Genomic DNA, 26,629 nt, shown 5'->3' with positions numbered 1-26,629 from the left:
CGAACCATTGGTCTGACCCAATATAGCATTTCCTACATTACCTTCCCCTCATGGTCTTTTACCTGCTCAAATTAGCTGGTGTCAAACATACATAAAGAGTTATCCATTTGGGAAGTAAATCACCACATGTTTACCTTAGAAACTAAAGGGGGGGGGGGGGGAAGACACCTTTATCCCATATAAGTGAGGAAAAAAAGCATCAAGGACAGGAAAAAGCTCTGTAAAATAGCTACTGATTGTATTAAATTTCTCAGTAAACATGTTGACTAAAAGTTGACAATCATTTATATTCTCAGTCATGTATACTGCACCTTTTCTGTTGGTCTAGTATAAAAAAATATGTGTCTAAGAATTCATTATCTATTAAATTAATATGGATATTAGAATTCTGAAGCTACATAATAGCATTATATAAATTAGACTCTAGATGGCACTAAATATCAAGATGTTATCCATTTTTTAAATAAGTGAAGCCAATAACTTGCTCTTTTACAACCAAAGTACCAAATTTAGAATTTGTCTGTTCATAACTGCAGCTATATTTAAGGCAATATGATTCAGAATTTACTTACCCAAACAATTTGGTTTATTTGGGGATTTTCTTCCTAATGGAAGAATTACTCCTTCCAGTTGGGCCCAATCCTAACAGTTTTGTGCCCGCAGAAAAATGAGGGACAAGGGGATAAAAAAAACCTGTCCTCAGTTCATAACTCAGAAATTATAAAATACTTGAACTTAATTAAAAGGAAACCAATTCTGTGTTGTAGCTACCCTATAGCAACTACAGCTATGAGTTTTTTTCATGAAGCTGACTGTTCTAGTCTTTCTTGCAAAGTAATTTCTTGATTTAGGCGCTAGCAGTGGAGTGTGTAACTAAAGGAAGGAGATGGGGCTACAGGGATAGTGACAGGATCATCATCTTAAGTCTATCATTGATCTTTCACAAAAAGTAAGCAGGCAGACAGCCCACAAAGGCCAGACCTGCGAAGGGTAAGAAGCAGATCGAAAGAAGACCAAACATGCTTTATTAAGCAACAAAAGTGGAAGGGTTAAAAACTGTGCCCATTTAAAGGGAAATGGGATGGGATTTGATATACTACCTTTCTGTGGCTACAATCAAAGCAGTTTACATATTATACAGAGGTATTAGTTTGTATCTGGGGCAATGGAGGGTTAAGTGACTTTGGCCACAGTTTTTAATCTCTCTACTTCTGTTGCTTAATAAGGTATGTTTGGACTTATTTATTGGACTGTTTGGTTTTCTTTCTGGTCTGTTTCTTTCACAGTCTGTTTACTAAGTCTAGTTTACTTATTTAGTATCTAGAGATGGAAAGAAAGCTTGATAAATTTAGCTCTTAACTGAAACTTAATGCAGTTGTCCACTCTGTAAATCCATGCAACCCTGTTTCAAATAGTCTCTTCCTACCTCTTAGCCAGCTAATCAACCCACTTCTCTACCCAGACAACCATCCATTTCCTCCCTTCCCCATAAAGGCTAGCCCCATCACCTATAGTCAGTCATTCATCCACCACCTTCCTCCAACCTGTCTCAGCCAGCATGCTCAGACTCCAACTAGTTGCTCCATATCTACTGTATGCCACTGCTTCCTATGTTGCCAGATCAGTTGTTTGTTTCATTCCAGTACTGAACAGCTCTCAATGAGTTTGACCTGCATGGTACCTGAACTCCCAGTCTGGTTTTGCCATCTCAAATCCAGGTAAATGTGTTTAAAATTCTTCTCAAAAGGGTATTATGCATGTTCTCAAAAAGATATAATGATTGGGGTATATTTAATTTGGGGGTTACATAAAGTACTTAAATTCTGTTTTACAGACACATGAAATATACAACATAAAATAGCCCTTTAGTCACTTATGTTTAATATCTCTCAAGGAGCTCTTGTGATTAAAGTTAAACTATGGATAAAAGCCATTGATTTATTAATAGTTTGTTGATACATATATTTGTTTCCCTGATTCTGGTACTATACATTTTCACTTTACATTATTTGATTATTCACCTCATCAAAACAGCCCAATACGAATTATAATGTAATAGTTTAAAAATCTATTTCTCCGGTCTTTTGGGTTTTTTTTTTAAACAAACAATAGGAAAAAATTTAAGGTGACTAAAAAATAAACTTATGTTATGCCTTGAAGACTCAGTCGGCTACTGAACTGTGCTCTTTAATGACAAGAGTACTACTATTGTAAAAACAATTCCAAAGTGGAGGAAGTGACATCAGCCAAAGAATATAACATCTTAATAAAAGTAATTTTCTCACCTGACCACATTTGAAGTTGAATTGCTGAGGTTGGAAGCTAATAATACCTAGGCAGAAGCAGTTGGAGGACTACAAATACCCAAATGTGGCCATGAAGGAACATGGTGTGGACAGAAATGCATGTGGCGAAATGGTGATGCAGACAGTAGGGGCCTCTAGTACCAACTTGCAAAGAGCAGGAATGAAATAAGTGTATGGCACAGAGGAAATTTCAATAAAGGCAGAAACAAGAAACTGGATAAGTGATCTAAAGCACAATATTGCTTCAGTTAAGATGGAAATTAAGGAGGAAGTGGTGGAGTTGCAGAATGATGAGGTCAACCTTAGCAGCAGAATAGAGAAACTGGAGCTTACAGAGGAGCAACAGGCAGAGAGCATGAAATATTTACAGAATCAAATGGCAGAGCTTCAGTCAGAAGTATCCATATGTGCAGAGTGGAGGACATTGAGAACAGGTCTTGAGGGGGTGGGGGCGCGTTCCTCAGAAGTCAGATTCAGCAGAATGTGTGACCACCGTCAAGCAAATATGTAAATAAATCATGGATATGGGGGGAGAGGAAGCAGAGGTGACTGATACAATAATTGAAAGAGCACACCAGAGTCTTGGCCCTAAGCAAAATAACGTCCCTAAAGAAAATATTTGAAGTCTTGGTTTCTTCACAAATATTTTTATAAATTCCTGGGGAGGAAACAGAATAGAATATTCTGGAGGTGGGTTGATAATTATTGAATGTAAAAAAAAGTTTAAAACAATTTTGTTTAAATCATCTCAAGCTTTGTTTGGTGAAGTATAACTTTGTGCATAGATAATTTTGAAGAAAAGGAAGCTATTTTATTGAGCTTTTTCGGGGACTTATAAACTGCCTTCATATTTACCCAAGGCAGGTACTATTTGGCAAAAAACTTGGTGATGCCAAATTGAATCCTAGAAATAGGAGTAACATGATACAGTACTAGAAAAATATATACAACACAGTACAACAATCATATAATAAAAATATGACAGCAATACAAATCACATCATAATAGCCAGTATAGAAAGCACATTCATATAACACAGATATGATATACACAAGGTCAGCACAAATCAAATCAAATAAACCATAATACAAATGAAACACCTTTAACAGAATGTTCAGCAGAGCAGCCCTTTCACTAAAATTAATTTGCAGTAAGTGCAAAGCCTTTGTAGTAAATGCAGGTGGCGTGCCCTGCATTTGTTGCACAAGGCAGCGTCACTGAACCCCACGACACTACACTACCTGCAGGGGCAGATAGCGTGGTTCTTCCCACGTTATCTGCCATTGCATGTAACGTGGGTGTGGGCCCTGCATAAAGAAGAAGTGACAGCAGCACATTGCCACACCCCCAACATGCCAAACAGTTGCGATCTCTCATTTCTCACCTCAACAGTCCTCAAAATCCCACACTGCCACCAATGTCTCTCCCCAACACCCCAAATAGCAAAAGAGCCTGTCCTAAACCCACCCTTGAAGCTCCCCCATATTGCAACCCCCCCATACAGTCCAATCCCCCTTCCAGTCATACCTGTTGACCTCACTGATGATTCAGTGGTCCTGAGCGGCAGCGCTCCCCCTCCACTGCTGCCAGGGTAAGCGTCATCCTACAAAATTATGCCTCTGCCCTCAAGCAGAAATTTGCTCTCCCCTCCCATCCATGTCCAGTGATCCTCCTCTCTCCCCTGTCCTCTCCTTCCATCCATGTCCAGCGATTCTCATCTCTCTCCTGCCCTCCCCTCCATGTCCAGCAATTCTCAACTGCCTCCTGCCCTCCCCTCCCATCCATGTCCAGCGATTCTCCTCTATTCCCTGCTCTACCTTCCCCTCCATTTCCAGTGATTCTCTTCTCCCCCCATCCCCCCTGCCATCCATGTCCAGCGATTCTCCTCTCCCCCTGACCTTCTTCCTTCTTCTGCTCCCAAGAGAGCCCAGGCCTCCAGCAATAATCAGCCAGTACAAGGCCCGGCACCAGTGCTGAGGAGCCTTTGCACCCAATGCCATGTGCTCAGGAAGGCCTGTTAATTCTGCCCCCTCTGCCACATATGCATCAGAGAGGCGGTAGCAACAGAGCCTCCATGAGCGGCAAAGTGTGCTGGTGCTGGTGCCGGGTCTTCTACTGGGTGATCAGGGATCCAGACTCTCAAGCAGGCAATGAGAGGAAATGGGGGCAGCGACAAGAAACAGGAGGTAAAAAAGGTGCAGTATGTTGTACCGGCGCATACTGGCACAAAAACGCCCTGGCTGTGACTAACCAAAGGGTTGCAGGATGAAAAGGGAGCTGCAGCAGCCTGCTGTCTGGCTTTGTCTGACTCAAGGAGGTTTAGTATGACAGGAGATGGCATGATGTCAAAAGGTTGAAGCCATTTCCCCCACGCAGCTTGCATATTGGTGTATCCTAAACAAGGAAACTATCAGCTGCATCCTTAAATCTTTCCTTTCTCGCTCTTCCCTCACCTGCTCTCACAGTTTTCAGCCTTATTAGGTCTGTGTATTTTTATTTAATCTCACTTACAGAAACATACCAACTTGTGCAACATACGGATGTACACAGAGGAACCATCAAAACTGTAAACTGAGGCTAAATTTATATTTTTTTAACCTCGATGTGGTGGGGGGCTTCTGGGGGATGAGCAGACTCCTGTTGGTGCCTGCAGGTGGGGCCATGTGAGCGCGGACGCTCCAGAGCAGCAGACTTGTTTTTGGAGCTGCAGGAGGCTTGATTTGTTTTGTAGGGGGCGGCTTTAAGAAAGGCCCTGGCTCTGCCTGAGCCTTGAGGCTCAGTTGTGGGGACTCCCACAGCTCCAAACACAAGACTGCAATTACGGACTGCCCGCACCCACGATGGTCCCACGGCTCACACGGCCCGCACCTGTGGGCATCAATGGGAATCTCCTCACCCCCCCCCCCATGATCCCCCCCCCCCTGCAAGAGGTTAAAAAATAATTTAACTTTGGGTAATAACACCAGGCTTCTCAAGGCAGATTACAACAACAGTTAAGAAGAACCCATCAGGAAACAGGATATCCTCACTGAAATTTGGCCATGTAATACTGTATTGTATAGAACAGTGTAGAAAAATGAGCACAAATACAGAGAGTTTATTATTGCTGTTTCTTCCAGCTATAATAATTTTTACATAAGTATTGCCATACTGGGAAAGACCAAAGGTCCATGAAGCCCAGCATCCTGTTTCCAACAGTGGCCAATCCAGGTCAAAAATACCTAGCAAGATCCCAAAAAAGTACAAAACATTTTATACTGCTTATCCCAGAAATAGTGGATTTTCCCCAAGTCCATTTAATAATGGTCTATGGACTTTTCCTTTAGGAAGCCATCCAAACCTTTTTTAAACTCCGCTAACCTAACCGCCTGTACCACATTCTCTGGCAACGAATTCCAGAGTTTAATTACATGTTGAGTGAAGAAAGATTTTCTCCGATTCGTTTTAAATTTACTACATTGTAGCTTCATCGCATGCCCCCTAGTCCTAGTATTTTTGGAAAGCGTAAACAGAAGCTTCACATCTACCCGTTCAACTCCACTCATTATTTTACAGACCTCTATCATATCTCCCCTCAGTCGCCTTTTCTCCAAGCTGAAGAGCCCTAGCCACTTTAGCCTTTCCTCATAGGGAAGTCGTCCCATCCCCTTCATCATTTTCGTCGCCCTTCTCTGCACCTTTTCTAATTCCACTATATCTTTTTTGAGATGTGACGACCAGAATTGAACACAATAGTCAAGGTGCGGTCGCACCATGGAGTGATACAAAGGCATTATAGCATCCTCATTTTTGTTTTCCATTCCTTTCCTAATAATACCTAACATTCTATTTGCTTTCTTAGCCGCAGCAGCACACTGAGCAGAAGGTTTCAACGTATCATCAACGACGACACCTAGATCCCTTTCTTGGTCGGTGACTCCTAACGTGGAACCTTGCATGACGTAGCTATAATTTGGGTTCCTCTTTCCCACATCTATCACTTTGCACTTGCTCACATCAGTGGCGTAGCCAGAAAGCAATTTTTGGGTGGGCCAACAGGTCAGATGGGTGGGCACCAGGGTTGCCAACTTTTTTGAAATTGAAAAACTTGCCACCTGATACCCCACCCCATGCTCCAGCTCTACCCCACTCCCAATAACTTCAATAAGGGTAGCAGTTCAGGCTTCAGGGGGAAGTACAAGAGATTGCATGCACTCTTCCACCTCCATTGAGCCTCGGTTCCCTAACACACACATACTTAGCCTGTATAGCAAGACCAAACACTTTTCAACATATCTTTCCAGTTACACGCTATAGAAAGGATCCCAGAAAGTATAGTCTAGTATTAAAGGCAAATAAATTCTGCATCCACGGAACCCCCTGTCCCTCCCCCAATGGGTAAAGAAAAGAGTTAGGACATTTCCCCTTAAAACTCACCGTAATCTCAACAGCCGCCATATAGTAAATAAAACAATCTTTAAAACAAAATGTCACTCATAACCTAGTGCAAATCTACAATGCCAGCACTAACTTCCAAAAGAAGGCTCCTACCTATGAAAAAGGCATTGCCCTACATAACACAGTGGGGCCGTAAAATATCAATACATCTATTGGGAAAACTAAACAAACCAAACTTACTAAAGAAGGCTACATAGAAAATTCATGCTAACAGAATACCTCGATCACACACACGGAATAAAAATGCCAAATATAGAATAATTGACTAAAAAGTATAAACATAAATATAACCAAAACCCCAAAAAGCCAAACCTTGCATATAGTACAATACCAGAGATACAGAAAGAAATGCATTTCCTCCTGTGCAAAATATAAGCATAGTACTTGCCAGGGATGGTGTTGGAGTGCAACTAGAGCAATTGCTCTTGGTCCCCTGGCCAGAGAGAGCCACAAGCATGATGGAAGCTGAAAGCAGTGCAGTCTGGTGATTGGCTTTGGGGTTCCCTCCCAAATTTATGGCCTGGGCTCCAGCCATGTCTAACACCAGCTCTGGCAAGATGTACATTCCAAATGTGACATATTCTAATCACAAAATTGAAAAAAAAATGATTTTTTTTTCTACCTTTTGATGTCTGGTTATTTTATTTTTCAAATCAGCTTGGTTCTAAGTCTCTGGTTTCTGCTTTCTTCTGTCTTAATTCACTTACCAGGGTCTCCTGTCTATTTGTCATTTCTTCTCTCTCCATGTCCACCATCCATCTCCCATCTCTGTGTCCCTATAGTTCCTTGCCCAGTATCTCCACTATGTTCAAATTCCTGTATCCATCACCACCCTTCTATCCCCTACCCCTGTGTCCCTATGCCCTCACATGCCCAGTATCTCCCTTTTGAGTTCCTATTGTCCCCTATGTCTAGTATCTCTCCCCTGTGACCATATACCCCTCCCTCCCAGTGTCCAGCATAGCCTCTCTATTCCCGGCGCCATCTCTCTCCCTTCCCTCTAATCTCTCCTCCTGGTACAGCACCTCTTTCCTTTCCCTCAAGCCTCCCCTGCAGGCCTTCCCTCCAGCCTCTAGCACTCCCTCCCCACAGGTCCAGCACCTCTCGCCCTTCCTTCCAGCCTGCCCCCCTTGCAGATCTAACAACTCTCTTCCTTTCCTCCAGCCCCCAGCCTCTCTCCCTTGCAGGTCCAGCACCTCTCATCCTTCCCTCCATCTTCCTCCCCCCTTTCAGGTCCAGCACCTCTCTCCCTTGCCTTTTTCCCTTGCCTCCAGCCAGCCAGCCAGCCAGCCAGCCAGCCACCCCCCCCCCCCCATTGCAGGTCCAGAACCTCCCTTCCTTCCAGCTAGCCACCACCCCCCTTTGCAGATGCAAAACTCTCTCCCTTCCCTCCAGCCAGCAACCTCTCCCCTTGCAGGTCCCAAACCTCTCTCCCTTCCCTCCAGCCAGCCATCTCCCCCCTTTTGCAGGTCCAGAATCTCTCTCCTTTTTCACCAGCCAACCCCCCCTTTTGAAGGTCCATAACCTCTCTCCAATCGTTTCCCTATGGCCTCAAGCACCCCCCACCTCCCACCCCCACGCAGGTGAAGCCACTGTCTCCCAGCCTGTCCTTCTCCCACCCTACAGGTACAGCCACTCACTCCATTTTCCTCCCTTACTATCACGTCGCTGATCACAGATGAAGAGACCTGCTTCAGAGCCTTCCCTCCGCAAGATCAACTCTCTTCAGCACAACTTCCTGTTTCCAGGGCAGATCATGGCAGAGGGAAGGCTCCAGAGTGCTCAGCGAATCACTGCTGGCCCTGCCCTTAATTTAAACCAGATGCTTACGGCAGGGGTGAGGGAGGGGAAAGAGATTCATCTCAGCAGCCACAGAGGGAAGGCTCCGGAGTGGGTCTGAAACGCTGCCGGTGGGCGCCCAGATGCTTTGCAGTGGGGGTGAAGAGGGAAAAGAAGACTCACTTGAAGCTGCGGTTGCGAGCCACTATTTTTGGGCTACGCCCCTGGCTCACATTAAACATCATCTGCCAGACGCCCAGTCTCGCAAGGTCCTCTTGTAATTTTTCATAATCCTCCAGCGATTTAACGATTTTGAATAACTTTGTATCATCAGCAAATTTAATTACCTCACTAGTTACTCCCATCTCTAGGTCATTTATAAATATGTTAAAAAGCAGTGGTCCCAGCACAGACCCCTGGGGAACCCCACTAACTACCCTTCTCCATTGAGAATACTGACCATTTAATCCTACTCTCTGTTTTCTATCTTTTAACCAGTTTTTAATCCACAATAGAACACTACCTCCTATCCCATGACTCTCCAATTTCCTCTGGAGTCTTTCATGAGGTACTTTGTCAAACGCCTTCTGAAAATCCAGATACACAATATCAACCGGCTCACCTTTATCCACATGTTTGTTCACCCCTTCAAAGAAATGTAGTAGATTGGTGAAGCAAGATTTCCCTTCACTAAATCCATGTTGACTTTTTCTCATTAATCCATGCTTTTGAATATGCTCTGTAATTTTGTTCTTAATAATAGTCTCTGCCATTTTGCCCGGCACCGACGTCAAACTCATCGGTCTATAATTTCCCGGATCTCCTCTGGAACCTTTTTAAAAATTTGGCATTACATTGGCCACTCTCCAATCTTCCGGTAACAAGCTCGATTTTAAGCATAAATTACATATTATTAACAATAGCTCCGCAAGCTCATTTTTCAGTTCTATCAGCACTCTGGGATGAATACCATCCGGTCCAGGAGATTTGCTACTCTTCAGTTTGTAGAACTGCCCCATTATATCCTCCAGGTTTACAGAGAATTCATTAAGTTTCTCCGACTCATCAGCTTCGAATACCATTTCCGGCACCGGTATCCCACCCAAATCTTCTTCAGTGAGGACCTAAGCAAAGAATTCATTTAATCTCTCCGCTACGGCTTTGTCTTCCCTGATCGTCCCTTTTACTCCTCAGTCATCTAGCGGTCCAACCGATTCTTTTCCCGGCTTCCTGCTTTTAATATACCTAAAAAAAAATTTTTACTATGTGTTTTTGCCACCAACGCAATCTTTTTTTCGAAGTCACTCTTAGCCTTTCTTATCAGCACTTTGCATTTGACTTGACATTCCTTATACTGTTTCTTATTATTTTCAGTCAGTTCCTTCTTCCATTTTCTGAAGGATTTTCTTTTAGCTCTAATAGCTTCCTTTATCTCACTTTTTAACCACGCCGGTTGTCGTTTGGTCTTCTGTCCTCCTTTTTTAATACGCAAAATATATTTGGCCTGGGCTTCCAGGATGGTGTTTTGTGTATTGTTGTTTTTGAACAGCATCCACGCCTGATGTAAATTTTTGACCCTCGCAGCTGCTCCTCTAAGTTTTTTTTCACCGTTTTTCTAATTTTATCATAGTCTCCTTTTTTTTTTTTTTAAGTTAAACGCTAATGAATTTGATTTCCTATGTATACTTACTTCAAAGTTAATATCAAATCCAATCATATTATGATCACTGTTATCAAGCGTCCCCAGCACCATTACCTCCCGCAACAGATCATGCACTTCACTAAGGACTAGATCTAGAATTTTTCGTTCTCTTGTCGGCTCCTGTACCAGCTGCTCCATAAAACTGTCCTAGATTTCATCAAGGAATTTTACCTCCCTAGCGTGCCCCGATGTTACATTTACCCAGTCAATATCGGGGTAATTGAAATCACCCATTATTATTGTGTTGCCCAGTTTGTTTGTGTCCCTAATTTCCTTTAACATTTCTGCATCCGTCTGTTCATCCTGGCCAGGCGGATAGACTCCTATCACTATCCTTTTCCCCTTTACACATGGAATTTCAATCCACAGTGATTCCAAGAAGTGTTTTTTTTTTCCTGCAGAATTTTCAATCTATTTGATTCAAGACTCTCGTTAATATACAATGCTACCCCTCCACCAATTCGATCCACCCTATCACTACGATATAATTTGTACCCCGGTATGACAGTGTCCCACTGGTTATCCTCCTTCTACCAGGTCTCAGAGATGCCTATTATATCTAATTTTTCATTTAGTGCAATATATTCTAACTCTCCCATCTTATTTCTTAGGCTCCTGGCATTCGCATATAGACATTTCAAACTATGTTTGTTGTTCCTATTTACATCATGCTCAGACGACTGCCCACTTGCTGCGCTGACATGCTATACCGGTTACCTAGCACCACTGCATTTACCTTTGTTTTTTCAAAGTTTGCTTCTTCAGTCATCTTCACAGCTTGTTTCACTTGTTCATATGCACTGGATTCCCTCTGCTGCATGTTTTTCAGGTTTCCTCTTAGTGTTACTAGGGCATCCATTAACTCGTCTCTTTCTCTTCATCATCAAAATTAATTCATAAACACAAGAAATAAAACATTAATAGAAATAAACTTCATAAAATTGAGCTTAAATTACAAAGGGGTCGATATTCAGCGTTGTTTAAGCAGAAAGGAGAAGATCCAGCCTAATTAAACCACGCTGAGTGGGCCAGCCACCAATATTTAATAGTACGTAACCAGGCAGTGCCGCTGACTATTAGCTCAGACTGCACAATCCAAATCCAACCAGTGCTGGGGTGGTCTGGGGTTGGAGTTAGGGAAGAGCTGGCACAGGACATATTCAGAACCGGTGCCCACATAACTAAATGGCAAAGCAGGACGGCACAAAAGCAATCTTTTGCTGATTAGCTCTGTGAGCGCTTATACTGAATATCAGCCAGCACCAACATGACTTCCGGATTGCCAAACTGATCTCTCTCAATCACCCCCATTCTGATCCACCCACCTGCTGATCCTTCTACCCCCATGTTCTGATCACCTACTCCAATCCCTCCGATCCCCAAAGCCCTTCTTCCCAGATCCAAATCCCCCTTTCAAGTCCCTCTGCTAAGTTTAAATTCGGATTTAAAATTCAGTATTGATAGTGATTCTTGTTCTTTAGAATGCTCAGTTAAAGTTCTGGGTGTCTTGCTGGGCGGGAACTTAAGTATGAAAAATCAGGTCAATTCCTTAGTACAAAGTTGTTTTCATATGATGAAAAAGTTGAGGAGTATTAGAAAATATTTACCAGGAACTTTGTTTAGATTGGTGGTACAGTCACTTATTCTCAGTAAATTGGATTACTGTAATATTGTTTATCTGGGTTTATCGAAAAAGATTCTTAGAAAAATCCACACTATTCAAAATGTGACTGTTCGTCTCTCTTAAAAATATGATCATGTTACTCCATTTTTTTTATTAAGTTGCATTGGCTTCCATTTGAAGCTAGGGTACTTTTTAAACTGGGGTGCTTACTATATAAAGATTGTTTTTTGTTTAAGCCCTCGATATATGCTTTCTTTAGTGTGTTATTCTGATTCAGCTTTACAATATAATATTCCCTAATTCATGCCCTGCCCACATGTGCCCTCCCCACTCCTGCCCCAGGGTTCCAAAATGGGAATGACAAGCCTTAGTGGTAATGCTGAGAGACCACTGCTAGCAGTCATCACTACCATTTTGGCACCATTAGATATCAGGGATAACCTCCAGGTAAATCTTGCGGACAACAGTCATGTTGAGTGACCACTGGTGTGGTTGCATGACCCTGCTCAGTCAGTCTGCCAGGCTGTTGGACTTTCCTACCAGGTAAAGTGGCTCTGAGAACTAACCTGTTCTGGACAGCCCAGTTCCACATCCCAACAGCCTCCTAACACAGAGGGTAAGATTCTGTACCCCTCTGCTTGTTGGTGTAATACATAGCAACTTGATTGTCCGTTTGAATGAGTACAATTTGGTTGATCAGCCGATCTTTGAAAACCTTTAGAGCATTCCAGATTGCCCAGAGCTCTAGAAGACTGATGTGGAAATCTGTCTCCTGAGCTGACCAAACACCCTGAATGTGAAACCCATCTACATGAGCCCAGACCCCAAGTGGGATGCATCCATTGTCATCACCTTTTGGGGCTGAGGAATTTGAAATGGAAGTCCCAAGGTCAGATTGGTTCGAAGCATCCACCAGAGGAGAGACTGAGACAATTTCAGGGTTGCTTGGATGACATCTCTTAGGTTCCCCGAAGCTTGACACCACTTGGAAGCTATGGTACACTAGGCAGTTCTCTTGTGAAGAAGTGACAAGGAAGTGACATACACAGTGGAGGCCATGTGACCTAGTAATCTCAATATCTGCCGAGCTGTGACCTGCTGTCTGCTTGTGGCACAAGGAGGAAAGCTCACACCTGCATGGTATCTAGCAGGGCTTCTATGAGCTCCAATAGTTGTACAGGGAGAAGGTGGGACTTGGGGTAGTTTAAAACGAACCCTAGTAGCTCCAGCATCTGAATAGTTCTCTATATAGACTCCTGAGCACCGTCCTTTGATTTGCTCGTCACTAGCCAATCGTCCAGGTAGGGAAACACATGGACTCCCAGCCTGTGTACTGACGCTGTGACTACTGCTAGAGATTTGGTAAAAACAATAGGAGGCCCAACGGCAGAATGCTGTACTGGAAGTGATGTGGCTCCACTTGAAATCTGAGATACTTCCTGTGGCCTGGAAGTATTCAGGTATGCATGTAGGCATCCTTTAAGAACAAACATCATAGCCAATCTTGTTCATGAATCACTGGGAGGATGCCCAGGGAAACCATCCTGAATTTTTCTTTGATCAAATATTTGTTCAGGGCATTTAGGTCTAGGGTGGGGTGCATCTCCCCTGTCTTTTTTGGAACTAGGAAGTAATTGGAATAGAATCCCAGCCCTTCTTCCATTGGTGGAATGTGTTTGACCACATGGGCCTTGAGAAGGACAGAGAATTCCTCTAGAAGTACCTCCTTGTTGCGAGAGAAAATAAAAGTTAATTAGATTGTAAGCTCTGTCGAGCAGGGGCTGCCTCTTCATGTTCAAGTGTACAGCGCTGCATACATCTAGTAGCGCTATAGAAATGATAAGTAGTAGTAGTAGTAGTAAAAGTTGCTGTCGGGGGCAATATGGTAGTCTCTTTCGACAATGAAGAGCGTAACCGAAATGGACTATTTGAAGTACCCACCAGTCAGAAGATATATGGGCCACCTTTCTTGGAAAAAAAATTCAGCCTCCTCCAGATGTTCATCTGGCACAGATACTTTTACTGCGGCTACGCTCTGCTGGAGCCAATCAAACACTCATCCCTTGCTTTGAATGGGGGAGTCAGCTAGGCTTTTGGTGCATGCTGCTGAATAGAACAAGCATGCTGGGCTGAACAGTTTGAGCAGGGCTAGAAGGAGTGTACCTACTTTGAGAGTAGTAAGGACCTCGCTTCGACTTGCCCAAAAACCTCCTAGAGGAGAAGGCAGCTCAAGGTGGCCGCTGGGAGACAATGTCAATGATATCAGTATGTTTCTTAATGAGGTCTGTGACCTCTTGCACCTTCTCTCCAAAAAGGATATCTCCATGGCATCTGCCAATCTCTGTTTGACTGCTGGGTCTAAGTCAGAGACATGCAGCCATGAGAGTCTGTGCATCTCTATACTCTGTGCAGAGATCCTGGATGCAACATCAAAGGTATTTCATTCACCCCTGGCCAGAAATTTGTAACAAACCTTCTGCTTCTTGGCCAACTGGTAAAGAGATTTGGCCTGCTCTGGGGAGAGAAAATCTGCCAAATCAGTCGAACTGCTTACCAAGGACCGCAAGTACTCATGTACAGCTGCTAGGACTAGATACAGAACTTAAGCATTGAGGCCTGATACACCTTATGCCCAAATGAGTACAGGGTTCAAGCATCTCTACTTGGGGGTGCTGAGGCGAAGTCTCTGGAACTTCTGGTCCGTGTGAGCACAGATTCCACCACCAGAGGATGATGAGACAACTGCGGCTTATCAAATCCAGGTAAACTCTGAATCCAATACATGGTGTCAATTTTCTTAGGGAGGACTGGGAAACAAAGAGGGGACTCCCAATTCTTCACTTGAACATCACATAACATCTTGTGAAGAGGGACAGTCATAGCCTCTCTAGATGGAAAGTCATAGTCCAGGACCTCGAACATCTCATCCCTGGGCTTGTCCTCCATTTCCAACTTAATTGGGATGGCAGCTGCCTTCAAAAAAGCTGGGAAGAAAAGGCTCTCTAGTGGAGATTTCTGTCTCTCCTCTGGTGGGGAGGGGTCTGATGATATACCATAGACCTACTCTTCCAAGAAGTAGCTTGGATCATCAGAAACCCATAAGCAGTTTGTATCTGAATTAGCAAAAAACTCCTCACAGGAGGGCTGAGACCATGCTTGCCTTGAGTATGAGGAATCATGTCCCTGCCTGGAATGGCACAGAGATGCAGGCTCTACTCTCGAGTCCAGTGAATCTTCCTCCATAATGTCAAGGAAGTACCCATCTTGGCAGCTCTTGATGCAGATACCGCACATGGCAGTGGCATCAGTGACCTCACCACAGGCTGAAGATCCTGTGAGGCAGGAGGTAGAGTCATGGCTGGCACAACCACTCCCAATGCACTCTGCTGTCAGAGCCCTGTCAAGTGCTCTTGGAGCATGGCCCTAATCTGCTCATCAAGGGTCAACATCGGTAAAGGCTGGGGCGTTGGTTCATAGACAGCCTGCCAAATTGTTGGTGTGGACTCGGGTACTAAGTCCTGGCGACTTGGAGACCTGCACATAGGCACCTCTTCAATATAGGTGGAGCGCTCCTCCCGGCGATGATGCTTCATGGATACTGATTCTCTCGCTGACTTGTTGCTCCCAACACCATGTGTCGAGAGGGATCAATGCCTGTACTTTTCAGCCTTCAACTGAAGCCAAGCATCAACACCCCTTGGTGCCGACAAGGACAACGTCAGATCCTCCTGTCTCCTTGGTGTCAGATTCAATGCTGATCAGTCCTGGGAGTTCTACACAGTGGCTGGCATCGAAGCACATGGAGACCTACTCAATGCGTGTCCACTCCCAGTGTCTGATAAAAGTCTAGTAGCCACAGGGACTGATGTTCCCCTTTGTTGGTGCAAGCACTGTCAATGATTCAGACCTGGCTCCAAAAATCTTCTGTTTTTGAGCCTCTCTGGATTTCTGTGTTCTTTTTTGCATACGCAAACAAAGAATACAGTTAGTATAATTATGAACTAGCCCCAAACACTGGATACACGAGGAATGGGTGTCTGTCCCAGAGCTGGTCCGATTGCACCGAGCACAGCACTTAAAAGACACTGGGAACCTTCGATGACATGGAAGGGAAAATAGCCATGGCTAAATCAAATGACTGTATGGTGATGTAAAAAGGGGGAAATCACCAAAAATAAAAGGGATAGGACCCAGTGGATGCTCAGGCCTAAGAGGGCCTTGTGCGCCTGAAAAAAAAAATAAAGAAATCTTAAAGCAGGGCATAACTCACTAAGATAATAAGGGGAAAAAGAAAGAAACTAAAATCATAAACAAGGGAGCAACATGATAGAGAAACATATTTGTGATGGCCCCCAACTCTAGCCAACTCGGAAGGTACTTGGCTTTTCTTGATGGAGTTATGAGACTTCCTCTAAGATACATATCTGAGCATTTCTGAAAGGATCAGTTTATTGCTGTATGTTTATACTGTTTTCTATAAGTTTAATGTTCTATAACGCAAGCTGGGAGACATGGTGGGGATGGGGTATCTGGGGATTGTTTTAGATGGATGGGGAGGTGTTCAGGGTTCTTTTCTCTTTAAGATGTACAAACAGGGGAAATGCTGACATGCTCTGGTTTAAAGGAAGGAATGGGGGGAGGAGATGGGAGGGTGTTGAGGATCAAGAGTGAAAGTGGGATAGTAGGGGTTCTTATTTGTGGAGCACCATCCACACAGCCAGAGGCCTCTTTTCGGTTCAATCCAAAAGTTATTTTTGTTTTGTTTTTTTAATTAAGCTAAACAATAACTGATATTCATAGCTCTCTATGTGTGGGGTCTTAACTACCTAGCAAAGCGGCAACTTGTGTTCAAAGAGGTTGTGTGCTTAAAAATGTCAACTGGGCTTATAAAGGAAAAATACATTTTACTAATGTATGAATATTTACTTAGACATTAAAAAAAAATCTCCAGTGTCTATTTAGCCTCCAATAGGTTACAAAGGAACTTCCCATACAAATTAAAGTGGTAATATGAGAAGGGGGGGATGTTATGTATTAAGTCAATCCCTTATCTTCTTCCCTCCATCCTTTACCATTTCCCTCCCATTCTCCTTCCCTTTCACCTATCATATCCTTGTCTACCTTCCCTATTCTAGTTCATTACTTTCTTTTCACATGTCCTTTGTAATGCCTTTCATAATGTAAGTAGTTATGATCATCACAATTTATAATACTGTTCCTACATTTCCTTGTTTTTTTACTGTATTCTTTACCATGTAAGATGCTTTCTTTTACTATGTAAGCCGCACTGGACTTGCTGTATGTGGGAAAGAGTGGGGTACAAATGTAATAAATAAATAAATAAAGTTATGCTAGTCCAAGATAAGCTTAATATATCACTGCTTAGACACATGTAGGACAGATCATTGGTGGGAGGCGATTTCAACTTGATGCTTAACCCTATCAGTGAGTTATGTTCAAGCAGATAGAGAAAATTTGCACCATTTTATAGATCAATGGGGCCTAATTGACAGTTGGAGACAGACCCACCCAGGTGAGAGAGGCTCTTTATATTAGTCTAATATCCCTAGTACCTTAACAAGTTTCAATTAAACAGCTGAATAATACTAAAATGCAGACAGCAGTCCAGCAGTGAGAGGGATCCTATCCAGTCTTTTGCACTAAGTTTAACTGTAGTGAGCTGGAAGCGCTAGTGGACGCTCATATAATTGCAGGAGTTTGACAGCCTCTACAGGAGAACCAGGAGTAAGGATGTTTGTGTGGCAGCCACACTACCACAGTTTGCCCGTTTGTTTTATAGTGAGGTGTGAATTTGAAAGATGCTAAGGGGGATCTGGTATTCTCTTCTAAGTAGGGATGTGAACAGGTAAAACAAACTCTGTTCATGTTTGGAAAAGTTGGCTTTTTCCTGATTTTTTTCACTTGTTTATTTTATTTAACAGGTTAAACAATCATTACCTACCTCCCCCCTTCCCAATTTATATTTGAGCCGTTTCCCCCCCAATAAAGGGGGAAAGCTTGTCTTGGTTTATACTCAAATAGGTTTTATTAAGAGTATATACGGTACTACTGTTAGGTTTTAAAATCATGTACATCAACAATGCTAGTTTTTCAACTTTATTTTGCAAAATTTCCAAACCAAGCACATCTCTGAGTACCTGAAGACAAATATCTGTGGCACATTTCCTCAGACTGTGAGAAAAATATTCAAGCCAGCATTAGAAATATGTAGCAAAAGGATGTTAAGTACTTAACACATGGTTAGTGTACGGTAACAGGCTACTATAGAAACACATTAAGATGTTTTGTGGCAGACTCCCTGTTTTGTGCATTAAACTGCGTATACTGAATTTATCCTAATTTTTCATTCAGAGGGCAAGGCATGGGCAGAGAGTAGATGTGGAAGTATTAGCCACATTATATATATATATATATACAGTGGGGGAAATAAGTATTTGATCCCTTGCTGATTTTGTAAGTTTGCCCACTGACAAAGACATGAGCAGCCCATAATTGAAGGGTAGGTTATTGGTAACAGTGAGAGAGAGCACATCACAAATTAAATCCGGAAAATCACATTGTGGAAAGTATATGAATTTATTTGCATTCTGCAGAGGGAAATAAGTATTTGATCCCCCACCAACCAGTAAGAGATCTGGCCCCTACAGACCAGGTAGATGCTCCAAATCAACTCGTTACCTGCATGACAGACAGCTGTCGGCAATGGTCACCTGTATGAAAGACACCTGTCCACAGACTCAGTGAATCAGTCAGACTCTAACCTCTACAAAATGGCCAAGAGCAAGGAGCTGTCTAAGGATGTCAGGGACAAGATCATACACCTGCACAAGGCTGGAATGGGCTACAAAACCATCAGTAAGACGCTGGGCGAGAAGGAGACAACTGTTGGTGCCATAGTAAGAAAATGGAAGAAGTACAAATGACTGTCAATCGACAAAGATCTGGGGCTCCACGCAAAATCTCACCTCGTGGGGTATCCTTGATCATGAGGAAGGTTAGAAATCAGCCTACAACTACAAGGGGGGAACTTGTCAATGATCTCAAGGCAGCTGGGACCACTGTCACCACGAAAACCATTGGTAACACATTACGACATAACGGATTGCAATCCTGCAGTGCCCCCAAGGTCCCCCTGCTCCGGAAGGCACATGTGACGGCCCGTCTGAAGTTTGCCAGTGAACACCTGGATGATGCCGAGAGTGATTGGGAGAAGGTGCTATGGTCAGATGAGACAAAAATTGAGCTCTTTGGCATGAACTCAACTCGCCGTGTTTGGAGGAAGAGAAATGCTGCCTATGACCCAAAGAACACCGTCCCCACTGTCAAGCATGGAGGCGGAAATGTTATGTTTTGGGGGTGTTTCTCTGCTAAGGGCACAGGACTACTTCACCGCATCAATGGGAGAATGGATGGGGCCATGTACCGTACAATTCTGAGTGACAACCTCCTTCCCTCCGCCAGGGCCTTAAAAATGGGTCGTGGCTGGGTCTTCCAGCACGACAATGACCCAAAACATACAGCCAAGGCAACAAAGGAGTGGCTCAGGAAGAAGCACATTAGGGTCATGGAGTGGCCTAGCCAGTCACCAGACCTTAATCCCATTGAAAACTTATGGAGGGAGCTGAAGCTGCGAGTTGCCAAGCGACAGCCCAGAACTCTTAATGATTTAGAGATGATCTGCAAAGAGGAGTGGACCAAAATTCCTCCTGACATGTGTGCAAACCTCATCATCAACTACAGAAGACGTCTGACCGCTGTGCTTGCCAACAAGGGTTTTGCCACCAAGTATTAGGTCTTGTTTGCCAGAGGGATCAAATACTTATTTCCCTCTGCAGAATGCAAATAAATTCATATACTTTCCACAATGTGATTTTCCGGATTTAATTTGTGATGTGCTATCTCTCACTGTTACCAATAACTTACCCTTCAATTATGGGCTGCTCATGTCTTTGTCAGTGGGCAAACTTACAAAATCAGCAAGGGATCAAATACTTATTTCCCCCACTGTATATATATAGATAGATAGATAGATAGATATATAGATAGATATATCACATGCCAACTGGCTTACACAATGATAACATGGGAGTACTTAGTGCTCTCCTAAATAGGAAGCAGTAAGCATTCCTGTGTTGACTCTCTGCAGGTACCATACACTAATGGGTTAAATTAACACACAGCCTGCAATAAAAAATAGAGGGCATGCCCCCAAAAGGTACTGCATTAAATCTGGGCTCTGTGCATGACAAAATCCTGCGCTACAACGTGTGAAGTCCAGATTCTAGAGCACTTTATTAAAAGGGCCCCTAAGCTCTGTGCCACAGATGTTTACTTTTGTGCACAAGCCTTTGCACAACTCCAAATTTTTCAAATTAGACACTTTAATAGAGTAGGAAATAAACCAAACAATGAAATGCGATAGACAGTATATCCTAGAGCAATCAAAAAATGTTAGGGCAATGCTAAATTTTGTGCACAAGTAACAACCCCTCCCCTAAAAAAAAAAAACAACAAAAAAGCTGACAATGCCTTTTTGATTAAAAAAAAAAGTGCCCATGTTCAACACTTACTTTGTTAATCTTTCTATAGTCTGCATATGAACATTGGCATGAGTCTTGGCAAGAACAGCTTCCTGCTGTGCACATTTTATACACATGCCACTAACACGATTGGCACAATTTGCTTCCAGAAGGGATTCCTGGTGCTTAAGCCTCAATTTAAGGTCTTCACAACTCTTCTGGGACTCTGCCAATTCCTTCCTAGGATGAAAATGAATCAAACAAATTATGCAGGCTCCAAAGGAAAGATCTATATAATTTTTGCCTTCAGTTTTCATACCGTATTGCAAGGTGATAAATGTTATCACTCAGGCATTAACCAAAAAAAAAAAATCCTTTCTGCAACACTGTGAATGCAAAATACCATGTTAACATGTACAAAATCTCACTCTGTCATAATGAATCCCTAACCTGACAAACAATTTTCAAATATTATCTTCTATACTTTAATATTATCTTTTACTAATATTAAAGAGCTGTAGTCACTAAACAAATTACATAACAAGAAGCTATCTAAAAGTATACTTATCACTTGCCTTGTTTTAAGTTGTAGGTGCAAACCATATGCCAAAATGAATAATTATAGAATCTTTCACCTCAACATAGGAGACCACACATTTTCTTAGGTTATTTTTTTTTTTGTAATGTCCATGTTTTCAGCTCCAGGACACCCACTTCACGTTGCTTTGCAGAATGATACCAATCAAACAGACCATGTGACTTGGAATCTAGTGCACAATGCAATTTTCTATTTACAGCATCTATGTTCTTAGCTTGTTTCAGTGACAGCTTAAAACAGTTTTTTTAGATGCTAAGTTCTTTTTAGTATGGCTAGAGATTCCAGGTTTGCAAACATATTGTGAGATGCCAAGGGAGGCCCATCCTAATGCTGGAGACTTACCATCACTATGCTGAAGAATTCAGGCCAAAGAGGGAGGTTTCTCTTGCGGGCCCAACCATATCTTAAACCAGCTCTAACATATGAACATTTCATAAGCTGACATTCTAATCAATAAATAGAATACACAAATATTTTTTCTACCTTTGTTGTCTGGTTTCTGCATTATTCTCTCTTCTCTTAACTCTCTTGTTACGGCATTGCTTCTCTCTCCATGTCCATGATTCATCTTCCCTCTGCATACCTATCAGCTCTATTCAGTATCTCTCCTCTGTGCTCCTGCCCCTATGCTCCTGCTATGTTGAGCATCTCCCTTTCTCTGTGTCCTTACTCTTACCCTGCTTATCATCTCTCCTCTGTGTCCATATCTCTCTCTCCTTCTTCCCCAGTCCCAGTATATCCTTTCTTTGTCCCTATCTCTCCCCATGTCTAATTTCTTCTCCTCGTTCTTCCTTTCCTCCACATCACTAACCCCCACCCCATGGGGAGGGATGGGGTCACAGAGGGACAATACTGGCCAGGTAGGGGGAGAGAGATAGGGATACAGAGGAATGATGATTGACATATGAAGGGGGATGGGGATACAGAAGGGTGATTCTAGATATGGCAAGAATACAGACACAAAGAAGAGAGATACTTAACATGGTGGGAGGATAGGAGCAGGGTCACAGGAGAAATATTGAACAGGATAATAATGACACAGAGGAAATATGGATGGTGGACACAGAGAGAGAAGACATGCCAAATAGACAAAGAAACTCTGGCAAAAGGGTTACTAGAAGACTGAAGAAACGAGAGACTGAGACCAATGATTCTAAAATTTGAATAACAGATGACAAAGATAGAAAAAGAAATTTTATGTTCTGTTTATTGATTAGAATATATATCAGTTTTGGGAATGTACATCTGCCAGTGGTGGTTTTAGACATAGCTGGGGCCACACAAGAAATTAATGGCTTCAATCTCCAGCTTTGGGATGAGCCACTCTTCGCATCTCTATGAGCAGCAGGACAGCACTGGAAAAGACAGTTAGAGAGTGCATGCACTTGTGTATTTTTCTGTGCAGATATGCCAAGTTAACCAGTTCCAGGCTGGAGATTTTGGTGCAGTCCAGGATTTCTGACCATCTCATTCTGATACATTATGGACTTGTAGAACTAATTTCAATGGGAAGAATCAGGAACTACAAATCCCACACTGCTTTGGGATACAAGTTCAAAAACAGGCTGGTCAAAGTCTCCAACCTGGAACTGGGTAACTTGGCATCTTGGCCTGTCTCTCTGGAGAGGACAGCCTCATATAGTTTCCTTTGAAAATTTAGGATGGAATGAAGTCCACTGGTACAAATGAACCTGAGCACCTACTAAGTGAACAAAAGCTTTCAGCCCAGGGAATTTACCCTGCTATTAAATTATCTGGGCAGATTCCTTTGAAAACTTTCCTAACTGCCTCCACTTTGCCTATATCCTTTCGGAAGGACCTAGAACCTTGGATAGGAGTGGAATAGCCATCTAATTGTTAGAGCACTGGGCTTGACATCCAGGGGAGCCTGGTTCAAATCCCACTGCTGCTCCTTGTGATTGGGCAAGTCACGTAGGGGTCCTTTTACAAAGGCACACTAGCGTTACAGAGCGTGCTAAAAACCAAGCTTGCGTTAAATGCTAGAGATACCATATATTCCTAGGGGCGTCTCCAGCGTTTAGCGTACTCTAATCAGCTACCGCGCCTTTGTAAAAGGCCCTCTTAACCCTCTATTGCATCAGGTATAAAATTAGGACATGGAAGTTACCTAGTATATCTGAATGTAACTCACCTTGAACTACTACAGATAAAGGTGTGAGCAAAATCCAAATGAATAACAACAGTGCAATTCCAGGCACTTGCAGAACAGTCTGCATGCTAATCTAATCTTCATACTCCTCCTATTGTCTCAACAATTCAAAGGAAATTACAAAAAGAATTTAACAAGATCTAATAAGAAATGCATCAATATCATCATTACAACATAAAATAGTGCATAACTAACAAAAAGCTCACTTTAGACTTCCAAAAAAAAGATACTTTTCAGGGCTATACAGAATAAGTCATAAAATTGAATAGATCTAATCTGCAATGGTATGTCATTCCAAACTTTTGCACTATGTAAGCAAAGGAATTTTCCAACATTGATTTATAACAAATCTTTTGCATAGATGGATACCCTAGTCTCTTGCTGAAATCCAAGTACACAACATCCAGCGCATGCCTTTTATCTAGTTCTCCGATCACCCAGTCAGATAAATTAATCAGTTTTATTTGGCATGATCTGCTCTGGAAAGCCATGTTAGTCTGGATCTTAAAACCCACTGGATTGTAAAAATGTACTATTTCTTCCTTCAGCAACACCTCGATTACTTTTCCCACCACCAAGCTTATTGGCTTGTAGTTTCCCATTTCTTCTTTATTACCACTTTTGTGAAAAGGGACCAAATCTGCCTTTACTACAAGCACACATTAATGTGTAAACACTTTAGTTGAACTAACCATACGTTTTTACCCATGGCAATGGTGAATTAACTTGCTTACAGACAGAAGCAGCTTCAAAGTCATTTGAATCCTGGTTTCCCTGCTCTCAGGCTTCTCTTCTATATGTGAAGCATAAGAACATAAGCATTGCCATACTGGGATAGGCCGAAGGTCCATCAAGCCCAGTATCCTGTTCCAACAGTGGCCAATCCAGGTCACATATACCTGGCAAGCTCCCAGAACAGCAAAACAGATTTTATGCTGCTTTTATCCTAGAATATGTAGTGAATTTTCACAAGCCCATCCTAATAATGGCTTATGGATTTTTCTTTTAGGAAATTATCCAAACCTTTTTTAAACCTTGCTAAGCTAACTGCTTTTACCATATTCTGAGACAATGAATTCCAGAGTTTGATTACTCGTTGAGTGAAGAAATATTTTCTCCGATTCGTTTTAAGTTTACTACTTAGTAGCTTCTTTGTGTGCCCCCTAGTCCTAGTATTTTTGGAAAAAGTAAACAAGTGATTCAAATCTACTTATTCCACTCCACTCAGTATTTTATAAACCTCTATCATATCTCCTTACAACTATCTCTTCTCCAAGCTGGGGGATCCCTAGCCACTTTAGTCTTTCCTCACAGGGAAGTCAACCCATCCCCTTTATCATTTTGATCACCTTTCTCTGTACCTTTTCTAATTCCACTATATCTTTTTTGAGATGTTGTGACCTGTACTGCACAAAGTATTTGAGGTGCAGTTGCATCGTGGAGCGATACAAAGGCAGTATAACATTCTCAGTTTTGTTTTCCATTCCTTTTCTAATAATTCCTAACATTCTATTTGCTTTCCTAGCAGCCACTGCACATTGAGCAGAGGGTTTCAACATATCATCAACGATGACTCCTAGATCCTTTTCCTGGGCGGTGACTCCTAATGTGAAACCTTGCATCATGTAACTATGGTTAGGATTCCTCTTTCCCACATGCATCACTTTGCACTTACTGATATTAAAAGTCATCTGCTAGTTGGAAGCCAAGTCTCCCAAGGTCCTCTTGCAATTTAACAACGTTGAATAACTTTGTGTTTTCATTAATTACCTCACTATTATCCCATCTCTATATCATTTATAAATATGTTAAAAAGCAGCAGTCCCAGCATAGACCCCTGGGGAACCTCACCATTGAGAATACTGACCATTTCACCCTACTCTCTGTTATCTATCTTTTAAAAAGTTTTAATCCACATTAGGACATTGCCTCCTTTCTCATGACTTTCTAATTTGTTCAGGAGTCTTTCATGAGGCACTTTGTCAAATGTCTTCTGAAAATCCAGATACACAATATCGACTGGCTCACCTTTATCCACATGCTTATTCACCCCTTCAAAGAAATGTAGTAGATTGGTGAGGCAAGAACTCCCTTGACTAAATCCATATTGGCTTTGTCTCATTAATCCATGCTTATGTATATGCTCTGTGATATTGCTGTTAATAATAGTCTCAACCATTTTGCTCAGCATTCATTGACATTATACAGTAGTAAATATTTGCTCAACAGTGTACTTTAACTACCATAGATATTTTATTGCTATATGAGGATACATTTTAGACTACTCAGTATATTTATTTATTTATTGGAATTTATTAACCGCCTTTAAGAAGAGATTCACCCAAAGCAGTGTATATAATTAAATGGCAAAATAATCCCTCTGCCCCTAAATAAAAGAACAGAATTTTAAATTCAAGCTGACTTTAAAGGACAGAAAAATGCAAAATGGGCTATTGCTCATTTGTAGACTGCCCAGTTATCTAAGAATGTTATGTGATGGGTACTGTGACATTTTAATTTTATGTTATAGATTAATTATCATTGTATTTTGTCTGTTCAGATTTTATGTGTTTTACTTTGCACACCACCTAAAACTGTAGTGTGGTTAATAGATATTTTAAATACATAAAGAATTCATTTATTTCTCATTTTATTAAATAATTAATTTTAAAATCACCTTAGAGAGACTACTTGAGATTCCAGAGTTTCAGTCTTTGCTTGATAAAGAAGCTTCAACCTTTCCTTTAAAAATGAACAAAATCAAACATAGAAATTTTATTTAAAAGGTACAAATATTATCTTATGTCACAAACAATTGCTCAAACAAAATCAGCTTCACTTGCTTTCACTAACAATTAAAATCACAGTGTTTACTACTGTTAAATTTCTAAAGACAGTATACAATACCAGCAGCTTTAGTGCTCACTTATATAGCATTAATTCATGTCCAAGAATTATCTTGTAGTAAATAAGTAAGAATTTTGACCTCTTGGTGGAATCAGTTGGTAGTAAGAACACACAAAAAAAGTCTAGTTCTCGGCAAGTAAGATGACTATATAAAATTATTGTTACCTCAGATGCTAAATATCATCTATTTAGATTTATATTTAAATAGTTTAGGTGTCTGATATGGTTGGACAACAGTTAATCTGTCCACATCTATGCTGCAAATGTGTATAATTTAGAAAATAGTAAAAATGTAGCTTTGACTGAAAATCAAATTACATATGGCTAATTATAATTTCCAAAATGAACCTCAATGATAACACTGGGAAACAATGCAGACAACTCATAATGATTTGCACTATTTAATGTGTGATTTCAATATTGCTCCTGAGAAAGTCAGCTGGGATGTTTATAAAAACTGACCAGTCTGTAACTACTACTAATTATCATTTTTATAGCGCTACTAGATGTACACAGCACTGTACACTTGAACATGAAGAGACAGTCCCTGCTCAAAAGAGATTACA

General features: G+C 41.8%; 1 protein-coding gene across 1 annotated transcript in view; it reads right to left on the bottom strand.

The window, feature by feature from the left end:
* Positions 1-26,629, bottom strand: part of SDCCAG8 (serologically defined colon cancer antigen 8) — a 434,015-nt gene that overhangs the window by 338,966 nt on the left and 68,420 nt on the right. Inside the window, exons 7-9 of the mRNA XM_030196427.1 lie at positions 25,834-25,898; positions 20,440-20,628; positions 10,961-11,099 (exon numbers count right to left, since the gene is read on the bottom strand). Of these exons, the coding sequence (XP_030052287.1) occupies positions 10,961-11,099; positions 20,440-20,628; positions 25,834-25,898 (393 nt within the window). The remainder of the gene's footprint in view (positions 1-10,960; positions 11,100-20,439; positions 20,629-25,833; positions 25,899-26,629) is intronic.

This window comes from Microcaecilia unicolor, chromosome 3 (genome assembly GCF_901765095.1).
Source record: "Microcaecilia unicolor chromosome 3, aMicUni1.1, whole genome shotgun sequence".
Taxonomy (NCBI): Eukaryota; Metazoa; Chordata; class Amphibia; order Gymnophiona; family Siphonopidae; genus Microcaecilia; species Microcaecilia unicolor.
This window is presented reverse-complemented; position numbering and strand designations above follow the sequence as displayed.